Source organism: Carettochelys insculpta, chromosome 19 (genome assembly GCF_033958435.1).
Source record: "Carettochelys insculpta isolate YL-2023 chromosome 19, ASM3395843v1, whole genome shotgun sequence".
In the NCBI taxonomy this organism is placed as follows: domain Eukaryota; kingdom Metazoa; phylum Chordata; order Testudines; family Carettochelyidae; genus Carettochelys; species Carettochelys insculpta.
Genome location: NC_134155.1, coordinates 14,773,314 through 14,792,478, shown reverse-complemented (window position 1 = coordinate 14,792,478; position 19,165 = coordinate 14,773,314). Strand labels below are relative to the sequence as shown.

The 19,165-nt window shown below is 43.0% G+C and overlaps 1 protein-coding gene across 4 annotated transcripts in view; it reads left to right on the top strand.

The window, feature by feature from the left end:
* The first annotated feature begins 13,662 nt into the window (after positions 1 to 13,662).
* COL26A1 (collagen type XXVI alpha 1 chain) overlaps positions 13,663 to 19,165 on the top strand; it is a 225,221-nt gene continuing 219,718 nt past the window's right edge. For all 4 annotated transcript variants that reach the window (XM_075014018.1, XM_075014019.1, XM_075014020.1 and 1 more), the window contains exon 1: positions 13,663 to 14,153. In XM_075014018.1, the coding sequence (XP_074870119.1) occupies positions 14,002 to 14,153 (152 nt within the window). In that variant the 5' untranslated portion in view covers positions 13,663 to 14,001. The remainder of the gene's footprint in view (positions 14,154 to 19,165) is intronic.

The following is a 19,165-nucleotide window of genomic DNA, read 5'->3' as shown; positions in this document are numbered from 1 at the left end:
AATAGCATTACGTTTTGGCTGTGTTAGCGGAGGAGCTGCTTGGAAATTGTTATTGACCCACTCTGCTTGCCCCACCCCCTTGAAAGTTGGACATTTTTAGCAAATCTGTGTATTTCAGCCAAAACACAGAATATTTTGATTTGGAAATACAGCCATGATGCCTCATGGGAGTTGTAGTTCAGCTACTTCATGCCCAGTCTCTTCTGCAGACTGGACATAGTGCAGCTACTATGATGCCCAATAGTCTCCCTTCTTGGTCAGCTGTGTGGTGCATCACTGGCGGTAAGGTCCAGGTAGAGACTGTTGTAGAGTTTGTGCACTCATAGCCATAGCATCATGCTGCTCTAACAGAAAACCGTGCAGCTGACCCGCTGGTCACTCTAGGAATTAACTCAGACCCTCAACAGGGTGCCCTCTTCTCACCTGTCGGAGCTCCACCCTCTGATTCTGAATCTGTGTTGCTCCCAAGATCCTGGTGTCCTCTTCAGGACACTGCCCTCTGGGGGTATCAGCAGTCCTCAGTGTCATACTTACCACCATGGCCAACTGCAGCCAATTTCTAGCCTCTCACCCCAGAGGCAAGTCACAGTCTGGATTGGCCATGTGCCAGTGCATCCAGGTGCAATGTAGAGAGGAGGGGAGGGGAGCACCCAGGCTGGCACACTACTCTGAATCCCAGCCCAGGGACCCTTTGTTGGCAGCCTCATCCTTGCTCTCTTTCACTCCCTTCTGCTGCCTCGCATTCCCTGGGCCACTTTCCTGTGTCTTCCTGCACCTTCTTGGCCCTTGCATCAAGGCCACAGCCTTGGAGGTAATAGGCTGGAGCCTCTTTCTAGCTCCTTAGAGCTGCGGTGTCCAATACACTCCCCATTCATCACATGTGGCTAACAGAGAAGCGTATTGTAGTAAATACAGCTCATCAGGCTGGTGCTTCCTAAAAGCCTTTTCCTAATCAACTGAGGCTCTGTGCTGTCTGCCTTCGCCTGTTAACTCCTTCCTTGTAGGAGTGGGGCACCTGCCCCACTCCAGAGGCCCTGGCTTGCAGAAGAAATGGAGAAAAAAGGCATGGTGCTGACATTTCCAAAGCAAAATATTCTGGTTTTTGATTGTTCTCCAAAACGTCAAGTTTTGCATGGAAAGCAGATTGGATTAATTAACAATTTTGTGTTTTGATGGAAAATTTTTAGCCAGCCCTCGTTAAGCAGTTCCTCATGGTCTGATTCTATGATCCTGGCTTGTGCTCTCACTAGTGTGAATCTAGCATAACTCCATTGAAATCAATGGAATTACATTGGTACAATAATGGTGTGAGGAGCTCAGGAACTATGAGACCAGGGAACAAAAAAGACTTGGGCTCAAGAAAGTTGTGCATTTCCTGGAAGGTTTTAAGGTGCCTCAGCTTCCAAGGAGTCTCGTAGCACATCACAGAATTGGGCTAAAAATCAACAGCATTTGCTCAGTGCACTTTATTTTATAAACAGCAGAACTACACAATTCTGCACATGTTAAACAAAGCAACTGGCATGTGAACAATAGACTCAGGCAAAATGTAGTGACCCTGATACACAGGGCGTCATGCAGCCTCTTCTATTAGAGCCGCATGGTTTTGTTTTGAGTTTTGGTTTTGAATCATAAAGTTGCAGAGTGAAACTCTGACAGCTCTGAAGTTCACTAGACTGACAATGTATCATGAAGGATATTTATTTGAGTGTGGTGGGAGGGAAGCAAGCCCTGAATGACTACACTATGAAAAAACTCATTAATGTCCGCAGGACCAGTGGTTAGTCCTGAAACTTTTGCTTGCAACAGGATTACTAGCAGGAAAGAAGGTTGTCTTTTCGACTGGAAGGTTTTTTTTCCATTTTCTTGAGTTATCATTGTATCATGTTGGCATTTAGCAAGCATCAGACAAGAATGTCTAAATCCTGCGTGTCTTCTGAACAACACACTTCCACTAAGGTCCCTTGACTTAGTGGCATCTCTTCTTGGGTTATCCACTTCGCTTAAACTAAGACAAAATTAACCCCTGCTAGTACAGGTTGAACCATTCTAATCCGCAACTCTCCTGATGGGCAACATCTGCAATCTGTCATGATTTTAGTTAGCTGGATGACCACTTATCATGAGTGTGGCCAAGTTTCCTGTGGTTCCCATAAAGTTTGTTTACAGCCACCAGGCCTGGCTCCTAGTGTTCTGTGACGTTATTTAGCTGTAATTTACTTCTAAATGTCTTGTAAGAGCCCAGCAAGCAGTGGAAGTGTTGGCAATGCTGCTAGACAATACTGAGGAGTAAAGGGACTTTGAAGCTGCCCAGGCACTTCGACATACCGGCAGGTTAGCTGCGGCTAGACGCGAGCCAGCACTTCAAAGTTTAACACTTCAGAGCTGCCGCATGAGAGAATTAGTTTAATGAAGTGCTGCATATTCAGTTCAGCACTTCATTAATAATCTCCTGACACCTTACTTACCATGCTCCCTTTGAAACAGGGAACTAGTGTAGACAAGCCCAATGTGGCGTATGTACATATTCATATACTGCATTTACATAATCACATGCCATCAAGTGTCAGAGGGGTTAGTTTGCATCTTCAAAAACAACAAGAAGTCCTGTGGCCCCTTATCGACTAACAGATATTTTGGAGCATAAGCATTCGTGGGCAAAGACCCACTTCATCAGATGCATGTGTGGGGTTCCAGAGGAGGGTCTAAATTTATAGGCTCATGAAAAGGAGGGAGTTCCAATCAAGAGGAGGGCCAGAGGTGACAGGGTCAGTTCAGTCATGGAGGATGTGGCCCATCGAGGTTTCATGTAAGGTTTCATGCTTTCAAAGTTTAATGTAAGGATCCTGCCCAGCTAAGGAAGTATTTGGCTATTACTTGGACATCCTGTATGAGTCCTGCATTTCCATGTGGGCAGTGATACAAGGAAGCACATACAACTCTGCATTTTAGTCCCAGGCAGCGGTCTGTAACCTGGGGCTCTGGAGCCGCATGTGGCTCTTTAAAGACTCCTTTGTGGCTCCAGATGCTGTAATTAAAAAGCAAAAAGAAAAAAAAAAACCCTCCTGATTATTTTCAGTAAATGACGAATGTCTAAAAGCCTCAAAATGAACACCTCACATCTAAATAGCAAACAATATGTGATCTTGAAATGTTGGATAACTCTCCCTAGTGTCCGCCAGACAGAGAGAAGGTTTGGGAGTGAAAGTCAGGAAGACAGTGGTACAAACACACATGTAAAGTGTGAGGAAATAGAATATGTGAAAAGTCCGTGAACGTCCTGCAGTAAACACCTATCATATTACAGATCATCGTGTGTGTGCTGTTGTTAAAATAGGGGCTACAAAAAGTATGGTTTGACGTTATTTATTAAGGACTGTCTCGTATTCACGTTCATTGCAACTCTTGAATTACTGAGTTTTTTACCAAATTGGAAAAAATGTCTCTTCTCTCTATTTTGGTTGCCGACCCCTGATCTAAGGAATGACCTGGGAATTAAAAAACAAAACAAAACAAAAAAACAATTGGAGAGCTATTTAAAAAAATTTACGTTTACTACAGACTGATGGTTGTATAATATTAAGTCATATGCTATTCAATTTTTCTTCTGTAATTTGAAATTCCACATCTTCCCACCCACAGCCCCTCCTTTCTTGTCTAGTTCTGTCATCTAGCTCTGTCATCTTCTGCTGTACAATACTTTACTGAAATGCTACATTTTCAGTTTTGATTTTAATTAGCAGGGCTCCAGCTTTAGATGGATTACTACAATTACTCTCTCTCTTTCCCTTATAAGTTCAGAAATATTATCTGCCATTTGTAAGGTCATAAATAATTGAGTTGGAAGCATTTCAAATTCTTATTTTAAGTGTTCAAAGATTAAATGGAATCCACAGTCATAAAATCTTTCATTTGAATCAGTCCTTGCAACCGCCAGTTCTTAAATTCACTATTTCCATACAAAGATTTCCAGCTTTCAGGGTATGTATGGAGGCATGTTATTTCCCTAAATACATATAGACATCGTCAGTGGCTTACCCTTAACCTCTTTAGATTGATAATTTCTGTTTAATTACATTCTATTTTCAAGAAGAATGGTAGGTGTCTAAATATTGTTTAATAGCTAACAAAGTCTTAATGATCAATGCGGTGTTGTTGTAGCTGTGTGAGGCAATCTCTTTTAATGGGAACAACTTCCGTTGGTGAGAGAGAGACAAGCTTCTGAGCCACACAGAGTTCTTCTTAATATGGCTGCCATCTTCTTTGTGTCTATATCAGTCCCCAATAAACATGATTGGGATTTTGCAAAATGACACAGGTTTATTAAATAGGTTTGTTCATAGAAATTGTGTCTCAGGGGAACTTAGCTGCTGCAGGCTAATATAGAAACACCATGATGTGTCAGTTAAGGTAATCCCATATCGAACACAAAACCTAAAAACTCAAGAAATGAAAAGTTGAGATTTCCTACACAACTGTATGCACCCTGTTCACCTCCAGCCAGATACATGCAGATTGCCAATAGCACAACCACTATACACCACCAAAAACATGTCACAACCTTAACTTTGCCTTTAGAAACAGAGAAAATCGGGAGATGGAAAGGAGGATCTGCAGGGAGAAATCCTAGGAGCCACCAGTTTGGGGACAGAATGCTTAGACTATGTATAACCCAGATGCCTAGGTGTGGTTCACTGTGCCATTTAATGGCACTTAGACCACTTACACAGAGAAAGAATGAGTTATGTCTACAGCCTTAGCTGCCAGGCATGTTGGTTTTAGCTCAAACTGTAGAGGCTCATGCATAAAGCTCCAGAGGTCCCAGGTTTGAGTCTGCCTGTAAGCAGTTACATATGGTTGGCTTGACGTTCCTTAAACAGAACCCCAAAGTGCATTTTGAGCAGGTGGGGGAAAAGTTTTAGCTACTGACTCATTGGCTGTGTCTATACTAGCAAGTTCTTTAGAAAGACTTTTTGAAAGAATGGGACTCTTTTGAAAGATCCAGTGGAGTGTCTACACACTAAAAATATTTGTTTGAAAATAAACCAAAAGAATGAGGCACACTTTTCAAAATCACTCTTCCTTTCCTGTTTCAAGAAGAGCGCCCCCTTCCGAAAGCTACTTTGGAAACAAAACGTGTGGATGCTCCGCAGGCCCTTTTTTTTTCCGAAAGAACAGTCCTCATGGGGCCTGATTTTTTGATCCCTGGTCCGTTCTTTCAAAAGAGTGGGGACTGTGTGGACACTCTCTTTTGAAGGAGCAGATCGCTCTTTTAATCTTTTTATTTTGGTGCATGGACGCGCTCTTTTGAAAGAAGTTCCTTCAGAAGAGATCTTCTGGAAGGACTTCTTTAGAAAGACCTGTGTAATGTCAATGTAGCCCTTATGTATACGGGGCTTGAGAGCAGGTTGGAGATTAACTGAAGGGTAATTAAGATGGTATTAATACACATGCATATGTAACATGAGAAATACCTGGCTCCAGTTGTGTTATAATAGGTGTAGTACTTCATACTTCCAATTACTCTTGCTGTATTTGGCAAGTCAATTGTCATTTTATTGCTTCCATGTTAGTGTTACAGCAAAAGGTGGGAAGTGGAGAGCCAGACTGTGAGATAGCATGCTCTCATTATACCAGAATTATTTATGTGCTTGTGCTACAAAGGGCAAATACAGTAAAAAGCGTATAAAGGTAGATTAATAAATCTGGAAGCATATTCTCTTAAAAAACTCTCCAAAGCTTTCAGCTTAATGCACAGCTGTAGTGAAAAACAACTGAACAGGATGCTGGGCTGCTTTATTTGGAGGAACAGCATATAATCAAAGAGGTGGTATTGTAATTTCAAAAGACACTAGTGAGTTCTCATGCAAAGTGCTGTATATGGGAGTAAGACCTGTGTCTTAGGCTACGTCTACACTTGCATTCCTCTTTTGAAAGAGGAATGTAAATAAGGTCAATTGAAAATGCAAATGAGGCACTGATTTACATATCTCATGCTTCATTTGCATAACCTCTTTTTAAAAGAGATTATTTTGAAAGAAAACAAGCAGTTTAGATGTGGCTCTTTCAAAAATAAACCCCATTTTTGAAAGAGCCCTTATTCCAAAATTTTTTTTAGAAATAAGGGTACTTTCAAAAACGGGGTTTATTTTCGAAAGAGCCACATCTACACCGTTTTTTTTCTTTCGAAATAATCTCTTTTCAAAAGAGATTATGCAAATGAAGTGTGAAATATGTACATTGGTGGCTCATTTGCATTTTCAATTCCCTCATTTGCATTCCTCTTTCGAAAGAGGAATGCAAGTGTCGATGTAGCCTTAGAGGGTTACAATTACCCATGAGGAGATAAAGCAGAGAGAACCAGATTAATACCAGTCCTTTCAGCTGTAAATTATGAAGCTAGACTGGGGAGATTGAGCCTATTCTTGTATGAAATGTAATCTTGCTGTGACTCAGCCAGTGGTTTTAGTATAACGAAGAGGATTAATCAAGATTAATCAAATTGATTCAGACAAAGGCCATGGAAACAAGAGAGCTTAATTTGAAAATAAAGAGCATGGGAAAGGATGAAGCGGGAGAAGTTCTGGCTAAATTCTTTCAGAATCCATATGGAATAAGTTATCAAAAAGGTCCTCTGAATGAAAAAGTACAAATGTCTTAGGCAGCAGCTGGATAGAATTGCACAGTGAATGGGAGCATGACACAGTATTTCACTAGCAACCGGCTGTGTGTTTCAAGAACGCACGCGGCTGTTGATAGCCACTGTGGGTGGGTAGGGGAGGGCTGGCTCTTTTGAGATGGAGAGAAAATGGGGAGTTTGGAGCCTGGGACATAAGGTGGAAGGAAGGTAAGCTTCTCTGCTTGGGGTTGGGGTCTGTAGCAGGAAAGTATCTGCTGGGAAAGGGGTAGTGCTATGGGCAGAAACCAGCTTTTAAGGAAGACAGGAAGTGATGTCAGGACTGATGGAAGAAAGGAGGGAAAAGCCTGGGGGGCTAGGTGAAGGAGTTCAGTGCTGGAGTCTTTGAGGGAGAGGTGGCTGGCTTCATCATTCAAATGCCTGCCCAATGACAACAAAAGTACTTCTGGAAGGCCCACAAACACTGATAATTAAAACTGGGACTTTCAAAGGAGACTACAGGAGTTAGGCACTAAGCTCCAAAATGAATTTGTGTGCCAAATTCCCTTTGGCTCCTTTGATAGTTCTAGCCTAGTGCATTAGCTGCGATATTTCCTCAAGATTTGCTAGGGCACTTTGTCTTATTTGTCTTCTAGACTGTCCATGCATTGGAGAATTTACAAGTTTCTTGTTTGTGCTTTGCACAATACTAACTACGTGGTCAGATCTTCACAACTAAAAAAATAATATCATGTAATGAATAACTGATGACAGGGCATGTGGTTCTTATCTGGGGTATGTAATAAGGCCTAAAGCCAAAAGCCAAATACATTAGCATTAGAGAGATGCTGCACTTTGGGAAAAGTTATCCTATTTAGAAAAATGGTATAAATAATTCTCTGCATCATACAAAATTATTAAGAAGTCATAAAAATTCCACCACACACAGATATTGTCCTAAAAACCACATGGGTTTGCTCTTAATGGACATGTCATTGATCTCCTAAGCTAGCCAGTATTTCATTTGCTAAAATATACTTCAGCATGAAATTTTGTTGTCCAGTTTTTTTACCTTTACTACTGGGAGCTCTTGCACAGGTGTATTTTGTGAAGTCAAGATGGTTGAGAACATAAAAAGTGGATCGAAACAGCAGGTGAATCCCAGTGACGATTGAACCCAATGATGATTTCTTTTACAAACAAACAAACAAACAAATTCATTCTTGTAGCTCTTTCACATGCTTCACACTGACATTCTAGACTTCAGAGTGACACGTGAACAGAGTGGCAGTCCTGGAATGCTGTTATATGGATTGTTCAGATAGAAACCATGACATGAAACTCCTTGTTAAACAGAAATCTCTTCTGAGGTCAAGAAGAGCTTTGCCTAGGTAATGACTTCAGGATCAAATCCATTCTATGCTATATATAGTAAAAGTAGTAGGAAACAAGTCAGTATGCTAAATGCATTGTTATAATCCTGGTAATCTTGCAGTCTAATTTACCACAGAATACTTCCTAAGATCTCATTGCTATCAAACATTCATCTATTTTTAAGCTCTCAGATGATGCTTGAGTTGCTTTAACATTTTTGCCTGTCAAATATTTGATTTGTGTTCCACTGGAAGGGTTTTGTCACCATCATTTTTGTTTTTAGATTGGTTTCTTATCTGACTCCTTTCTAACTTCCAAAGGACACTTTTTATTATGCTGTCTCTCCATAAGGTTTTATTAAGTGGAGCAAGGCAGGGTTTTGACTTGCTGTCTTACTAGTGTCTACATGGAAAAACTCACTGACGCAATCCAAGGAGCAGCTGCTATGAAACTTACTCACAATGTTTCCTAGGCTCTCCAGCAAAATTTTGCCACCCCTCAAGCATGCATTGACTTTTACAAAGGTAGGAAGGCTTGAAAACATCTGAGTGTAACTCAGGGCTGTGCAACCACAAGGTGGGCTGCATGAGTGGCCTCCTTCACCTCAGTGGACTGTAGCAGCCAGCGGCCTACTGGGGTGCCACTTGTGGCCCTGTGGGCCCCCTACTTATCTGCCTCTCTCCCCATGCACCTTTTGTGCACTGGGGCAGCAGAGCCCTGCACTTAGCTACTTCTCTCCCTCCCTCCCATTGCTTTGGAAGGCATGAATCGCCTGATTCACTCTCCCCCTCCCTCCCAGAGTGAACAGCTGATTCACGACATTCCAGCTCTGGAAGAGAGTGGAAGGAATGGGGACAAAGAGCGAATCAGACAGTTCATGTACTACAGAAGTTCTGAGAGGGAGGGGAAGGAGTAGGAAGCGTGGGGCTCCAGTGCCCCAGTGCACAAAAGGCACATGGGGGAAGCGGGGCAGACAGAGTGTCTGTGGGCTACACTTGGAGACCCCATGGGTTGCATGCAGCCTGGTATAACTCATGAAATTCTGGGGCCATATTCTGCTCTCACAGAGTGTAAATGAGGAATGACACCGCTGATGTCAAAGTCTTGGAAAGGGCTCTTGCTGTTCATTGCTCAGTCTTCTGTACTCCTGTTTTTTCCAGTATGCAGCCCCCCTCCTTTACTCGAACAGAGGTAGTTAAGTATTTTCAAATAATATATTTAGTTGTGGTTGTGTATGTGTTTCATCTATATGTTTAATACTCTTTTCAAAAATGCCTAGCTTGATCTCTTGTACCACAGCATGTCTAGTTTATACGAACCAGGGCTGTTCATATTTCAGGGCTTCTCTCCTCGAAGTTATTCTCCCTGAAAAATTGAATGAATTGTATTTTTGTTGGCTGTCTTCATTGCCTCCATCACTGTGTTTCCAATTTATCAACATAGTTTTGAAAAACAGGCTGTGTAGTACGCTCGTAAGCACCATGGGGAGAAAAAATATTCATTTATTACTGCGTGTGACTAAATTTGCATATCTAAAAGACTAAAAATGAAATGTCATATTTAATTCTTGCCAAACAGTCAATGATATTATTTGCTCCTTCTTTCCTAAAACACCCTGGAAGCTAATGTTTCAGTCTCATCTTAGAGCAGCTATACAGCAAAAGGGCAAGTATAATTTAGAGATTAGTGTAAGGATAATTGGAGTCAGGAGATCCAAGTTCTACTCTTCATTCTGCTTCCACTATGCTGTGTCTTTGTGCAAAGTCACTTGACTTCTCCATCTCAATTGTTCAGTCTGTAAAGTGGAGTTACTGCCTTCCTTCAGAGGACTAATACAATTTGCCAGACTCCTGCATTCTGTAATACCTTTTCTGGTGCAGCAAGTAGAGGTCCAGCATTTAGTATACTTGTTCATGATCCTGAAAAGTCGGTAAAGACTGAGATGGCCAAATATGCAGATGACAAAAAATTGTTTATACAGGGTAGGCTAGAAGACTATGAGGAGCTTCACAGGGATCTAACAAAGCCAGATGAGTGGACAACACAATGGCAGATGAAATTCAGTGTAGACAAATGCTCGATGGAAGGAATCACAAGTAGAGAGGTAGACAGCGTAGACAAATGCACAACTGCCTCGCTTATGTCTGACTGCTTGGAAAAAAGACCTGAGTTTATTTGTGAGTAGTGGAATGGAAATACTCAATCACTGTGTAGCACTGATGTAAAAGGGACCAGTAAATGTTACAATGTATAAATAAATAATGGAATAATGATCATTCCATTATATAAAGAAATAACACATCTCCACCCTGAATATTGTGTTCTTTGATTTGCAAAGACCAGAACTGTCTACAGCTGGTATAAGTGAGAGGACATTCAAGCCCCAGAAACTTCAAAATCAGGATCTATTAATCTGGTATCTTTCCTGAACAGTAACGCCAGTTTTTTGAAGTGTCTGTTAATTTGCTTCTAGTAATCTAAATAGTTTACCTGTGGCTAATAAACCTCTTTTTTCAAAACATAAACTTCCAAAGGTACCTTGAGGAGTTGCTTTTACATGGTGATAGTTAGTTATGGCAACCATGAGGAACGTATAATGACTCCGATGGGTTGCAAAAAACGATTTAGCTCCATTGTCAGCAACCTTTTTTGAGGCAGAGTGTGGAAATTTGACCTTTGGACTTCTATGTACGGTTTGAGTGCTGGAGATGCTTTTTAAAGTCACTAATAGTCCTACTTACAACAACTTAATTAATAAATCAACTAAGATCCAGAACTTTACCGTTGAGATGGTGGTTGGTGGCATTACCTGGTCTTTTGTTAATCCACAGGAGGCCTGGCTATGAGCAAGCTCCTGGCTGCATGGGCGAGGTGGGGTTTGGCTGAACTCCTGCTTCACGTGCTGATGAAAATTGGCTAGTGTGCCACTCTAGGCATCCGTGCTGGGGGTTGCTGACCCATGATCTAGCCTAGGTATCCACCGTTAAGTGAATATTCCTAAATTTAGTTTTGTGGACATCATTGTTTCAATAAGACTATACTGACTCAAGCTACAGTAAGATTTATTGACCTGAATAAATACTAACCAAATCCATATCAAAGTCTACCTGTAATACATTTTTAAGATTAGAAGAGACCATGATGATTTTGTTTGGCCTTCACTCAGTGATTCCAGCATGAAGCCCACAACTCTAATTGAATTAGAGAAGAAGCAGTCTTGAATTTAAATACTTCAGGTGATGGAATATGCAAAGATCCTAGGGAAATTTTACTGCAATGATTAATCACATTAGTTTTAAAAGTGTGTGCTTTATTTGTAATCTGAATTCGTCCAGTTTCAGTTTCCAGCCATTAGATATTTACCTTCAGATGTGAAGAAAGAATCTTAATACTAATGAGCTAGGAGTATGCAACATAGCTCTAGAGTATTATAAGACAGTTCAGCAAAATAACACGGTAGGTAATCTTATTTTAAAAGAATGGGGACATAGAAATTTCCACACCTGCTAGTATGCTTTCTAGTTCAGTAGCTGGTATCCGATACAAAGTAGTTTGGACAGCTATGGAACAATTTACCCATAATAGAAGTTTCTTCCTAATTGCAGAGAGGCAAAGTGGGTGAGTTGATATCAGAGACAAGCTTTCCAGCTTCATGTCTTTTCTTAGTCAAAATCCTGAAAGAAACTTGCATAACACTCTCAGAAGATGAGCCTGGGAGCTCAAGAATATAATATTACTACACCTCAGAAATCATGGACCCTGGTTTGATGCCTCATTACCACGGTATATAACCCACTAACCCTCCTGTGCCCTATGACTGCAGAGGTGCCAATTGCCCACTTCATTTTGAATGTTTTCTTGCAGATCCTTAGGCTTAATCATCTATTCCAGTCTGCTTTTCTATGTTACACTCTGCATAGCTTTTCCATACCCCCAAGATGAGCACAGTGGACTTCGAAATCTTCTCTTTCTCACAGAGTTTGGTCCGATAAAAGATATTCTCTCTCCCATTTCATAAGTCTCACCTCCTGAGACCTACAGGGGTACAATAACTTTTCTAATTACACACAGTGACCTGAGCCATTGGATTAAAACTTGGGTAGTTGTGCTGCTGGGTTTATGCCGGGAATTGAGAGGGGAAAACAATCCCCAATGTACATCCACAGAAATGCTGAAGTCATTGGGCCATGTGTGGGCTAGGTATTATACACCATTATACCTTTGTAGTATTTGACTTTGGCTGTAAAGTCTTCAGGACAGAGACCTCTTGTTCATAGCTCTACACAAATAATAAATACTCAGAGGAAATGCTATTTAGAACCAGATTCTTAGTCTGAGCCCAAAGGCCAGTTCCACTCTGATGCAGCTGAGGTAGATTTCAACAGGCAATATTTTGAGGGTTGTTTATTGCCACTCACATTTAGCAGCTTTGCCAATGTGCACTAAAATCACAAGGGGCTTGATCAGAAGCAAATAATAAGCCACAAAAATCTTTATTTGAAACAGGAAAGGACTGTAGAGAAGAAATTTCACAAGTTTCCCAAGCAGGTGACTTGGTACAAATGACCATCTCCATGTGAAAAAGTCACAGGTGGCCATTAATCACACAATTACGTGAAGGGTGGATGGAAGAGGTCTGACACCCTAGGCCCATGGCACATGGGTCAGTGAAATGGAGACAGCAGATCTGGATAAAAGCTGGATTCTGCCCATTTTTGTACCCAAGTTCTCAAGTCTCAGGGCTTATGTGGAGCAAAAGCTGAAGTACTCCAATTTAACCTTAAAAGCTCAGCTCCCAGGACATCCTAGTGCAACATTGCTACAAAACAACACTCCCACCCCCACCCCAATCTCATCTTCTGGCTCTGGCAGGTTTCTTGCACCCTGATTTATTGGGATTTGGATTATCCTGGTTTGGATGAAGAAAATCATGTACGAGGGTGAAAAAGTGTGAGTAAGGAGGGATGTGTGTTAAGAAATCAGCTGTATACACTATGGTCCAGCTATCAAACTAGAGATCCTGCAGTTTCTGTGGATGGGGATGTATTTGGGGTCCCGACTCCTTTGAAGGGGTATAAGAAGCAACACTTGTTCTGCACTCTGTAGACACAGTCTGGGTTTGCAGGTAAAACTTGGCAGGATCCAGCTTCTGACTCAGATGGAAGATACCTTGGTTTGCTGTGCTGGGAAGTGCTAGTGTCCAGATTATTAAAATACGGTGGGACTGGCTACTTTTTTCATCATCCAGCACGGATTTGGAGGATTGTGACCACAGATTGTCGGGTCAAAGTGCCAGGTCCAGACCTCTGTGGTTGGGTACGTGTGTGTGCCCGGTTCATGCATCAGAATTGGGGTAGCCGTGGACAAAAACTAGCTGATGTAGTTTTTTTGGGCCATAGTCTCCCCAGGATGCAAAGGGGAGGCAGTGCTGGTGGTGGTGTTGCAACAGCGGTAGCTAGCCTTGCTCTCTGTTTAGGGGCTGCACATGTGAGGGGTTGCCTGCCCAAACAACCAGGCTCTGCCTATGTCCGAGTGACTCCCTCTGTTCTCTTCTCCCCTGGCGAGGCTCAGTTTCACGACCAGTGGGCGAGTTACCCGCCTCCCTCTGCCGCAAGGGAGCCGCTGGAGCGGTGGGGTCTCCGGCCGCGTCGTGGAAGGGTTAATGGAGAAACCCCACGCCCCCTTTGACGGAACTGAGCCAACCTCACCAAATTTGAAAAGGCATCCGGAGCTGCGTGTGCGCCCTGGGCGCACAGAGCCGGCGCTGGACTCGGGGGTCCCCGGCCATGGAAGCGGCCGCCGCCGCCGCCGCCGGGGCTTAGCTTGCAGAAGGGACTTGGCTTCCCTTTAAAGGCAGGCGCAGCCGGTAAGCAGCGTCCTGCGGGAAGATCCTGCCCCTGTAAAGCGCCACTGGCCGCCGCCCCCCCAGTCTGTCCGCAGGTCCCGCTGGCCGAAGTGCGGGGGCCCCTTTGTGCGATCGGGCTGAAGCAGAAGCACTGCTAGCTGGGAAGATGAAATCGGCTTTTTTCTTGCCCTGGTGGTGCTGCTTCTATGGATGTACGCTAGGGACCGGGTTCCTCTACCCGTTCCCAGCAGCAACCCTGCCGCACAACTACCCGGAGCAGAGCTCGGGATCGCCGGGCAGCGGGTTCCCAAACCGTCGGTGAGTAAATGCGCTCTGGCTCCGCCGGTGGCCGGGGCGGGGCAGTGCCAACGGGAACCCCCACGGGACTGAAACTTTCTCCTGGGACTGTGAGCGCTGAAAGGGGCAAGACCCTGCGCGGGTGGCCGGATCCTCTCCCCCGCTGGGCGCTTTTAAAACGCCTGGGTGTCCCCCCACCCAGCAAGCTGATGAATTGGAGTAGAGAGCAGGGTTACACACACACACACACACACACACACACACACACACACACACACACACCGGCGGTAGGAGCCCTCCCATTCCGCAGGGATCGCACGAGGTTGTTCCCCTGGTCCCCGCAGACCCCACAAGTGGTGGCCACTACTTACTTTATCTGCTCAGCGTCATTCAACATGGACCAGAGGAGCCGAGTTCTTGTTAAAACCGGTCCTGCTGCAATGTGCTATCGGCCCAAAGAGACGAGTTACCCCCAGTTGCAATGGCCAAGGAAAGCAGGACAGGACACCCTCGAGGGCTCACGTCAGTCACCTGGTCCCGCAAAAGCGCACTGGGCAGTTTTATGCTTCCTAAGGCACTTCAGACCTGTGTGAACCAATTAGTCTTTGGGCAGGAAGCATTCATTATATTGAGGACTTGGTCACTGTCGGTAAGACCCCCTGCCTGCCCCAAGCTAGACAGTGGGGAATTCTGAATGAAAGCGTAACCCCCGAAGGGCTTGGAACACTCATTGTCTGGTATAATGTGAGTGTGTCCACTGGGCTATAGGGCTTTAAAAATGACGGAAGTGTAACATGTTGTGCCAGTAGAGGGAACCATTACAGTCCTGGAAATGCAACTAGAGGTTGTTCAGCTCAACAAAGACAAAAAACCTAATTACAGATTTTATACAAGGGCTACAGTGTTCAAAAGTAACCCAGTCTCTGCTTAAAGCAAAGCAAGCCCAGAACCAGTTTTACCTGAATTTAATGTAAATCACTCAATGCATAATGTCTCTCTGCTTTAACAGAGAATACAATTTAGATTTGTGCCTCCTTTTTTTCTTCCTGAAATTTTCTAGAAGTAACATAGCTGCTCAGCCGAATGAGTGGCTCTATACAGTGACACAAAGTGATTTAGGACTCTTTCAAAAGTATATTGATTTAAATCAGTTTTTGAAATTCTGCCTTGTATCTATTAACCCCTTAAAACCAGAGTGAGTGGTAAACATTCAGCATTTGTAAATCCTGCTTTTCTCTTCGCTGTGTTACTCTAAGGTGCATCACTTAACCCCAGTGTAGAAAGGAGCTCATACTGGTGTAGCTTATCCTTGCTTTAAAGCAGGGTAGACTGCCCTAGTGAAAAAGTGTGTCTACATTATATCTTTGCCTCAGTCCCTCTGCATGCACCACAAGTGCTCATGTGCATGAAGGCTGGTGCTGCCCATTGTGTGAAGGGAAAAATGCAATTTGCATAAAATTATGTGAATAAATTTTGTGCCTGTCCTTCAAACTGACCCAGTAACCTGTTTGGGAGGCAGAAGAGTGGGTGTGATCTTGGAATAACGTAACTATTGGAGCCTGAAATTTGAGAAACGTAGCATAGTAATGGGCAACAACCTACCCTGAGCAGCACTAATGTGAACTTCCCCTCTTCCCAAAGCATGGCTTGCAGTGAACACTATGTCCACCTTAGTAATACATTAGCCAGCACATTTGGCCAATAGCTACCATAATCACATGCATACCTTTCTTCAGCTCACTGATGAGCTGTTTTGATTCTCCTTTTCTTGGCCTATTGTCCTGTCTCATCTGTGACTGTAAGCATGTTGGGGCAGGAATGTTTCTTACTCTGTGTTTGTAAATGTAAAATTACAGGAGCAATACAGTATAAGATTATGGAACTAATGTAAGTGACTGTCTAGTACCATAGGATGATGGTGACTGCAATGACACTACTTAGAGCTAATATAAATCAATGATCCTTAATAACGTTATGTGGAACTGTTTCAGAAATGGAAAATGTTGACACTTCAGAATCATTTCCTGTTTGTAATTGAAACAGTCACATTTTAATAATATTTCATGCACTAAAATTTTTCAAATCTGCAATGTGAACTCACCTTTTTTTAATAAAAATGAATGGACATTTTGAAATGTTTCTTGTTTACCATCTCCCACCGGACAATACCTCCTGTTGAAATTGACATTGTACTGTGGAAAGTTTCTGTTGTGACAAAACTACATTTCTCACTGAAAAATGTTAATGGTCTGTCATGTTGGAGTTGTTTTGAGAGCTCATTTCTTAATGTGCAATTGATGTTGGAGTAGCTGTAGTCTAGTGGTTCAGCATGGTATGGGAACTTGCAGAGTAGGCTCTTCTGACTGTTGTATTCCATGCAGAGGCTTTGTTATGTGGACGATAACTTAAATGGCTTAACAAATGTAACTGCAAGAGCTGTAGGAATGGCATTGAAATTCCAAACATTGTTTTTCCTTTTGTTATTCCACTACATAATGTTCATATAGGAAAACTCCTACTGTCTTGGCTTTCTAATTGTTTGATGAACAACTTCCTTCCATGTACATTTCACTCGCCAGCACTAGTGAGGAAAAGGCAGTGGAGCAGAAGAAAAACACGTATGGGCAGGGGGGAGGAGCTGAGGCAAGCCCACATTTCTTAGCTAAAATAATAGACCTGGCTTGCCTTTTCAACCACCTTTATTGTTTCCTTTTCCAGAAAACTGCATATGTTGGTATTTGTAGGCTTCATATGGAAGAAATGGCATTAAAGGTTTAAAACCAGTAATAAGAAGGGTAATGCTGAGCCAGATCATAGCATAAAATAAAGAACAGTATAACATGAAATAATGGGCACTGCTCCAGGGTTAGATGCGTGCATGCACACAAATGTGTAGGAGAGAAGACATTTATGCCCCAGTTTGACAGGCATTCAAGCATTTGCCCAAATCCACCCTCTTCACGACAGCAGTCAGGCACATAGGTAATATTCTGTCCAATTGAGCCTTGCATGCACAAAGGAAAAGATAAAAGATGTCTCTGGGTCAATCTCTGTCCCTAGAGATTTTTAAGTCCCAATTTGATAAATCCTTGACTGGGATTATTTAGTTGGGGTTAGTCCTGCTTTGAGCAGGGGGTTGGACTTGATGACCTCCTGAGGTCTCTTACAATAATATGAAATGATCCTTTCGGAGAGGCAAAGGAAGGGTGTCGCATTCTAGACTGGGGTCCCCAAATTTTCAGCTGCAAGGCCCATATCATTCAGTCTTGCTTTTATGGTGGGCTAGAGAGGGTCATTTATAGAAAATATATATACACATATGTGTGTGGGTGTAACAGTGACAGACCTGGATTGCCAGCACCAGGGAATGAACCTGTGATCATAGGGGCTGCAGCCCTGTGCTCTACCACATGAGCTAAAAGCCAGCTGGCTCTCACCCAAGGCTGTAGAACAGAGACTTCCCTCACCCTAGTATGAGGTCTCAGTGCCTCTTGGGTATTTGTACATAGCTAAAGATGCAAGAGACTAGTCCTACCCTGAAGGACTTCTAGTTCACATAGACAGGACAGCAGAGGGTGAGAGAAAGTTGAAAGTGTGGGTAGTCATTTTGTCTTTGACATGTGCACAGTCAGGTAGCTAGGAGCTCAAGGAAAAGCGAGAATAGAGGAAGGGCAGGTGGTGTGGTGGGAAAAGGGTTAAGGGGCAATGGTGAGGGAAGATAAAGTGGGGAGTAGCAGGAAGCCAGGGGAAAGAAGAGAATGGAGAAGAGTCCCTTTTACGGGTTTAGTTTTGTCTTGGTTGCAAGAAGTCCTGGAGTGTGCTTTTCTGTAGATGTGTGTACATGTGTGCTTTGATTAAGGTCAATCTCATGTTCTACCACTGCAGTTCTACAGGACAGCAAAAACAGTGTTTGCCCCAGGAGCAATATACCCTGAAAGGCAAATGGCCTAGTGGTTAAAAGTTGTATTAACTATGCCCTTGTGATTTAAAATTGGAGTTCTGTTCAACTTAGTAACCAAAAAGCGAACACAGCTCACCCAATTTCTGAGTTTCTCTGGAGCACACCAAGTCCAAAACTCTTGAGACCAGCCCTGCTCACCAGAACTGCCTCCTTGAGAGTCTGTGGGTATGTTGCTGTTCCCTGCAGTCTACACTGCTTCCCTTAGTCCCCATTGGTTGGGAATGGTGAACTGCAGATGCTCAGGGACAACAAGCTCTTGAGGCCCACCAGCAGATTACCCTGACAGGCCCACAGAATTTTAATGCCACTTGGCTCAGTGGGCCTGTCGAAATGTAGCAGTGGACAAGTTGTGGCCTGTGAGCTGTAGACTGGGGACCCGTGTTCGAGAGAGTATGGGTTATTAGTACCTAATGCCAGGATAATGTGAAATTTATGGGGCTTCCTCTTAAGAGGTGATGAAATCCTCCATTCTGGATGGTGTTTAGAACCACTGGGATAAAGGTTTGCCATAAAATTTCTAATAATCGGTGCAGCACTACATTTTACAAAACCTAAAGCTGGAAATCAAGAGCTAATTATTTCTACAACTCAAGTCTTGCAAATTAGACCAGATTTATCTTTTATTATGAATGTTGTACAATGCCTTGCACAGTGGGGCCATCATCTGAATTAGGGCCTTTCGGTGCTACTGTAAAATGAAGCTGATGGTGGTTGTTTGTAGTACCATCACATCTAAGACTAGTGGTAGAAACACTGCCTCTAGGGCCAGATTTGGGGTAGGAGACTGGGTTGGGTGCCAGGTTTGCAGACTTACAGATCATAAAGGGCGTTTCTACATAGCAAAGTTATTTCAGGATAATGCTCACTATTCTGAAATAACTGTGAGTGTCTACACAATGCAATCACTATTTAGAAATAGTTTTGAAATACTGGATGGCTTATTTTGAATTTGGTAAATCTCATTCTATGAGGAATAGATATTTCAGAATAGGGGCTCTATAGACAGGGAATAGGGATTATTTCAAAATAAACTATAGTGTGTCCAAGGTCTCTGATCAGACTCTATTGTGTC